Raw genomic sequence first — 6,000 nt, forward strand, 5'->3', positions numbered from 1 at the left:
GTGACACTCTACATTTCTAAAACACTGAACGTGGGTATTTTAGAGCCGCAGCGTGCCATGACATCCGGACCCGCTGCCCGTGCTGAAGTCTGCCCTTCAATCACGGCTCGCAAACCTGGTTTGGAGGGGACGTTTCAAGAGCGTTTGAAAGAGCACGATTTAAACAATGCGCATCGTACATGGTGGGTCAAAGGGTGTGTAAGGGCCACTGTCTTCCTCCTCTTCCTCCTCCTCTTCGTCATTCTCGTTGTTTTCGTTGTCTTCGTTCTCGTTCTCGGTTTCATTCCCGGCTTCGGCGGCAGCCTCGTCTCTTCGGGTTCCGCTCACACCTCTGTCGGCGGAGTTGCTGGGCCCGGATCCGTTCTCCATGGTACGCTTGATGTTGATGGGGACCTTGATAGCCACCTCAGACTCCCCGTTGGTGTAGACTCTGCTGTTTATCAGTCTTTGCCTCTGGGGGGGGGGGGGGGGAGAGAAGGCAAAGCACAGGGTTACGGTTTTTAAAATAATAACCAAAAAAATCTGGACACACACGACCCAATCAGTTAAACAAGTATAAAGCCAACAGTCGTGATAGTCTGACCCACAATCAAACAGTCATAAGACTTGTAAAGAATGCTGTTTATGTAAGAACATAAGAGACGCCAATGTTGGATCAGGCCAAAGGCCCATCCAGTCCAACACTCTGTGTTTCACAGTGGCCAGAAATAACACCCAAAGCCCCCCCCCTTGTTGCCCCCCCCCCAAGCACCAAGAAGACAGAGCATCCCTTGCCCCAGAGCCCCTATCTATACCTTGTGGCTAATAGCCACCGATGGACCTCTGCTCCATATAAGAACATAAGAGACGCCAATGTTGGATCAGGCCAAAGGCCCATCCAGTCCAACACTCTGTATCACACAGTGGCCAGAAATACCAGGTGCCCTCAGGAGGTCCACCAGTGGGGCCAGGACATCAGAAGCCCTCCCACTGTTGCCCCCCCAAGCACCAAGAAGACAGAGCATCACTTGCCCCAGAGCCCCTATCTATACCTTGTGGCTAATAGCCACTGATGGATCTCTGCTCCATATGCTTATGTATTGCAATCTAAAGCACTATAACATGATACACAACTCAATAGAAAATCCTTGAACCAAGGTACATAATCAACGTCGTCTCCGGATTACAGAAAAATGGATCTTCTTCAGGAGATATGATAGTGGTGCCAAAGCTCTCGGTTTCATAAATGTTAGACAACAAGTCTTAAGAATATTAAATTCAGATAGGACGCTGATCTCAATTAACATTCAGGCTCAAAATATGCTGCTATGTTTCTACTGGATCCAGTATCATGTCGTAGTGCTTTAGATTGCAATACATAAACAGCATTCTTTATAAGTCTTATGTTTGATTGTGGGTCAGACTATCACGACTGTTGGCTTCATACTTGTTTAGCTTTAAAATAATAATCACAGGAACAAAAAAAAATCTGTAAAATCAAATGTCCTGATTAATTGCCACCCCACTTGAAATGGCCATAAAGGCTTCCTCGGGAGGTGGTGGGCTCTCCTCCTTTAGAAGTTTTAAAGTAGAGGCTAGATGGCCCTCTATGGGGCCGCGGTGGCTCAGAGGTTAAGACGCTGAGCTGCAGACCGGAAGGTCTGTAGTTCGGCAGTTCGAGACCCTGGTGCCGTGTGATGGAGCGAGCTCCCGTCTCTGGCCCCAGCTCCTGCCAACCTAGCAGTTCGAAAGCAAGACATTGCAAGTCGATAAATAGGTACCGTGTCGGTGGGAAGGTAACAGTGTGCCGTGCGCCTCGGCGTTTAGTCATTCCAGTCGCACGACCACGGAAATGTCTTCGGACAGCGCTGGCTTTTCGGCTTGGAAACGGAGATGAGCACCGCCCCCTAGAGTCGGATTCGACTACCTTTCAAGCAAGGGAAACTTTTACCTTTACCTAGATGGCCCTCTGAAGCAATGCTGAGTCTGTGGATTTAGGCAGGTCGTGAGGGGGAGGGCAGGAAGGGGTGAGCCAGTGCTCGGTCCTCGTGGCCCTTTCTTACACGCCCAGGGTAATGCTGATCGCCACTTTGGGATTAGGAAGGAATTTTCCCCCAGGTCTGACTGTCCCAGGGTTCCTGGAGGTTTTTTGCTGTCCTCTGGGCACAGAGCAGGGGTCGGTGGAGGAGTGAATTTTCTGCATTGTTCCTGCATGGTAGTTGTTAATTTCCTGCATTGCAGACTAAATGACCCCTGAGGTCCCTTCCAGCTCTATGTTTCTACACCAGTTTGGTGTAGTGGTTAAGTGTGCAGACTCTAATCTGGGAGAACCGGGTTTGATTCCCCACTCCTCCACTTGCACCTGGCTGGATGGCCTTGGGTCAGTCACAAGCTCTGGCACAGCTGTTCTTGAAAAAGAGCAGTTTCTGTCAAGAGCTCTCTCAGCCCCACCCATCTCACAGGGTGTCTGTTGTGGGGAGGGGAAGGGAAAGGAGCTTGTAAGCCGCTCTGAGACTCCAAGTGAAGGGCAGGGTATAAATCCAATCTCCTCCTCCTCCTCCTCCTCCTCCTTTTCTTCTTCTTCCCATATGGTGATAGCCATGTATTTTAATATTAATATTTTATATTTGTTTTATTACCTTATTGGTTTCGTCTTCTTCTATGTTTAGATGTTTCTAATGTGATGCATGTGCTTAGCGTACCAATCACTGTCCTCCGGACACTCCTAGTATACTCCCACGCCACTCTGCCATGATAAGGATTCTTTCCACCTTATATGACATGAAAGGAAGAAATAGGGTATGAGACACCGTCAGTGTCTGGGACGCAACAAACTCATCCCCAATGCTCCCTCTAAGCTGTGGAGTCGTGTGAGCAAAAAATTCTACTTTGTGAGTTACCGGCACTATAGTAGTGAGCGAGTGATCTGGCTGCTGCGTAACTCAGTTTGCTCTGGAGGAGCCCTCCTTCCTGAGCGGAGACAAAAACGTGTGAGCCAGAGGCTAAAAAACTGTGAGCTAGCTCACACCGACTCAGCTTAGAGGGAACACTGCTCATCACTCATACCCACAGCAGAGTGATTGCCCCTAACGCCTCTGTCCCCGAGCAGACCGAGAACGACTCCACACTGCTTCCAGCTGACACATCGTAAGTCCAAGAGAGGGAAGGGGCGGAGCACGTCACCTGAGATAAGAGCACGGAACACACCTCGTTGATCAGCATGCGGCTGGCCATGGAGAGCCGGGTCCTGGGAGGGAAGTGACTGGTTATCATAATCCGGAGCCCGGCTTCTGAAAAGGAAAGCTGGTGTGGATAGGCAGACAGCAATTCATCCACCATGATCACGGAAGCTTTACGATGGAAATTTCCTGTAAATAATCAACAGAGAAAGAGAAGAAGCATTTGTGCAGCATTGGATATGGCTTCGTATCTATCCTCTCTGCAGGTCCCTGAACAACATAGAGCGTTCACCCTGGCCAGATGTAATGCTATGCCGTCCGCCATTCTATTTGGCAGATTTAACAAGGTTTCTCATGTGGCCAGACACTGCCCTTGCAGATCGAAATGTGTGGAATCTATCACTCATGTTCTCCTGCACTGCACTTTGTATATGGACTTAAGCAGGGTTCTTTTTGTAGAAAAAGCGCAGCAGGAACTCATTAGCATAATAGGCCACACCCAACAGCAGGAACTCATTAGCATATTGGGCCACACCCCTGACAGCACAGCTCATTAGCGTATTAGGCCGCACCCACATGTTACCAGAAGTCAAAACCCAGGGCCTTTTTTTGTAGCAGGAACTCCTTTGCATGTTAGGCCACACACCCCTAATGTAGCCAATCCTAATGAGTTCCTGCTGTTGGGAGAGGCCTATTATGCTAATGAGTTCCTGCTGGGTGTGGCCAACTTGGGAGCCAGCCGGAACTCCATTCCTGTGCGTTCCTGCCCCAAAAATAGCCCTGGACTTAAGGATCACATACTTACACTCTCTTTTAACCCGCATGGGTGCTTGCTCTGATGCACTCAAGGTGAATAAACGTTTAAGAGATCTCAGTCCGGACATCACAGAGAAGGCGGCTGAGTTTCTCTGCTTGGCTTTAAAGCTGCACCAAAGGTCCTTCTAGAATTGTATATATGAGTTTTAACGGGTTTAAAAATGTATAAATGGTACTGATAATTTATGCCAATAAAGGCTGACTTGACTTGACTTTGAATATTTTTTCTTTTATTTGAAGGGTTCTAACTCACATGCTCCTTAAAAGTGGGGATGGAAAGCAGAGTGAAGTGAGCTAAGAAGCCGAGCCCTGGCCTCAGCCACAAACGCAAAAGGAGGCTTTTGTCTAGGCGCATCGTGAATGATGTCTCCTCTACGTTTATGTATTACATTTTCTGCCTTTCCTCGAAGACTTCAGCTTGGTGTTCCCGAGCGAGGGCAGTCAAGTTGACCTCAAGTCATTCAGAAAGCTTCATACCAAATGGAGCTTTGAAATACGTTCTTCCTGTTTTCCAAGGTCATCACGCTAACAGCTACATCTTACCGGTGATACGCGATTAGTCATACCTCTTCCTGAGAAAACATGAGCATAACAGCAGTCTTCCTGGATCAGATCAAAGGTCAATCTAGACTCCGGTCACACGGGCCGGAAAACGCGGGGGGGAATATATATAGCTGTAAATAAACTGTAAATAATTAAGCACAGGACTGTGTCTGTGTGGCTTGCTATTGCTACCTGGTTTCCCCGAAAATAAGACAGTGTCTTATATTAATTTTTGCTCCCAAAGATGCGCTAGGTCTTATTTTCGGGGGCTGTCTTATTTTTCCATGAAGAAGCATATGGTACACTCCATCAAAGCAGAGCAAGCAGCAGGTGGCAGCTTGTCCTGGCGGCAACACGGGCTCTCTGATTAAAAGAGACCTCGCACTTCCTGTCTGCTCCGGTTGCGCGGCGGCCAACAGTGAGCGGGCCGCCGCGGCCCGCCGCTACGGCCCAGAGTCCAGAGTTACGGTAGCTTCGGGGGGCCTTATTATCGGGGAGGCCTTATGTTCGGGGGAGGCCTTATTATCGGGGAGGTCTTATTTTCAGGGGATGTCTTATATTTCAGCAAGAGGCAAAACTGTAAGTAGGTCTTATTTTCGGGGAATGTCTTACTTTCGGGGAAACAGGGTACTAGTTTTTTACAGCGCATCTTCGGAGTGAAGCCACGGGTAAGCCACGGGAGCTCTACGCTTCCCAGATGTGGCGGTGAGATCGCGCCCGGAAAATCCGCCTACCTTCCGTCTCTCTAGCGTGCCTAATGCTCCGTGTGACCGTAGCCATAGTCCGGCATCCTCTTTCAAGGGCTTCTGACCAGAGGTCTCCAGGAAGCCCACAAATACCACATGAAAGCAACCCCGTAGCCCCGCCCCCTCAAACTGTTTTATGTGCCACACATCTGTACGTAAGTGCCTTCAAGTCGCAACCGTCTTATTTCCACCCCAGCACAGGGACTTTCAAGGCAAGGGAGAAGCAGAGGTGGTTTGCCATGGCCTTCCTCTGCAGAGTCTTCCTTGGTGGTCTTCCATCCGGGTACCGACCCTGCTTAGCTTCCAAGATCTGATGAGACTGGGCTATGCTATGCTGCCTTTCCTCTCATATTCTGTGGCATATTGCCTCTGAAATACAGGCTTTACTTAGCCATTAAGGAATCTCTCCATTCCCCCATATGCCCTCCCCACCCCCCAAGTTAAGCCAACTAAATCAATAGCCATGATCAGGGCTCTTTTTGTAGAAAAAGCCCAGCAGGAACTAATTAGCATAATAGGCCACACCCAACACCAGAAACCCATTAGCATAGTAGGCCACACCCCTGCCAGCACAGCTCATTAGCACATTAGGACGCACCCCCATGTTACCAGAAGTGTGGTTATCCAGCCACACCCACCTTTTGCTTGTTATTCTGTTTACCTTGTTTGTGGTCAAAACCCAGGGCCTTTTTTTGTAGCAGGAACTCCTTTGCATGTTAGGCCACACACCCCTAATG

At 49.0% G+C, this 6,000-nt stretch overlaps 1 protein-coding gene across 2 annotated transcripts in view; it reads right to left on the reverse strand.

The window, feature by feature from the left end:
• Positions 1 to 6,000, reverse strand: part of SLC24A3 (solute carrier family 24 (sodium/potassium/calcium exchanger), member 3) — a 90,161-nt gene that overhangs the window by 22,606 nt on the left and 61,555 nt on the right. For both annotated transcript variants that reach the window (XM_015406004.1, XM_015406003.1), the window contains exons 9-10: positions 3,187 to 3,347; positions 180 to 453 (exon numbers count right to left, since the gene is read on the reverse strand). In XM_015406004.1, the coding sequence (XP_015261490.1) occupies positions 180 to 453; positions 3,187 to 3,347 (435 nt within the window). The remainder of the gene's footprint in view (positions 1 to 179; positions 454 to 3,186; positions 3,348 to 6,000) is intronic.

Source organism: Gekko japonicus, unplaced genomic scaffold (assembly GCF_001447785.1).
Source record: "Gekko japonicus isolate JY-2015 unplaced genomic scaffold, Gekko_japonicus_V1.1 scaffold388, whole genome shotgun sequence".
Lineage (NCBI taxonomy): Eukaryota > Metazoa > Chordata > Lepidosauria > Squamata > Gekkonidae > Gekko > Gekko japonicus.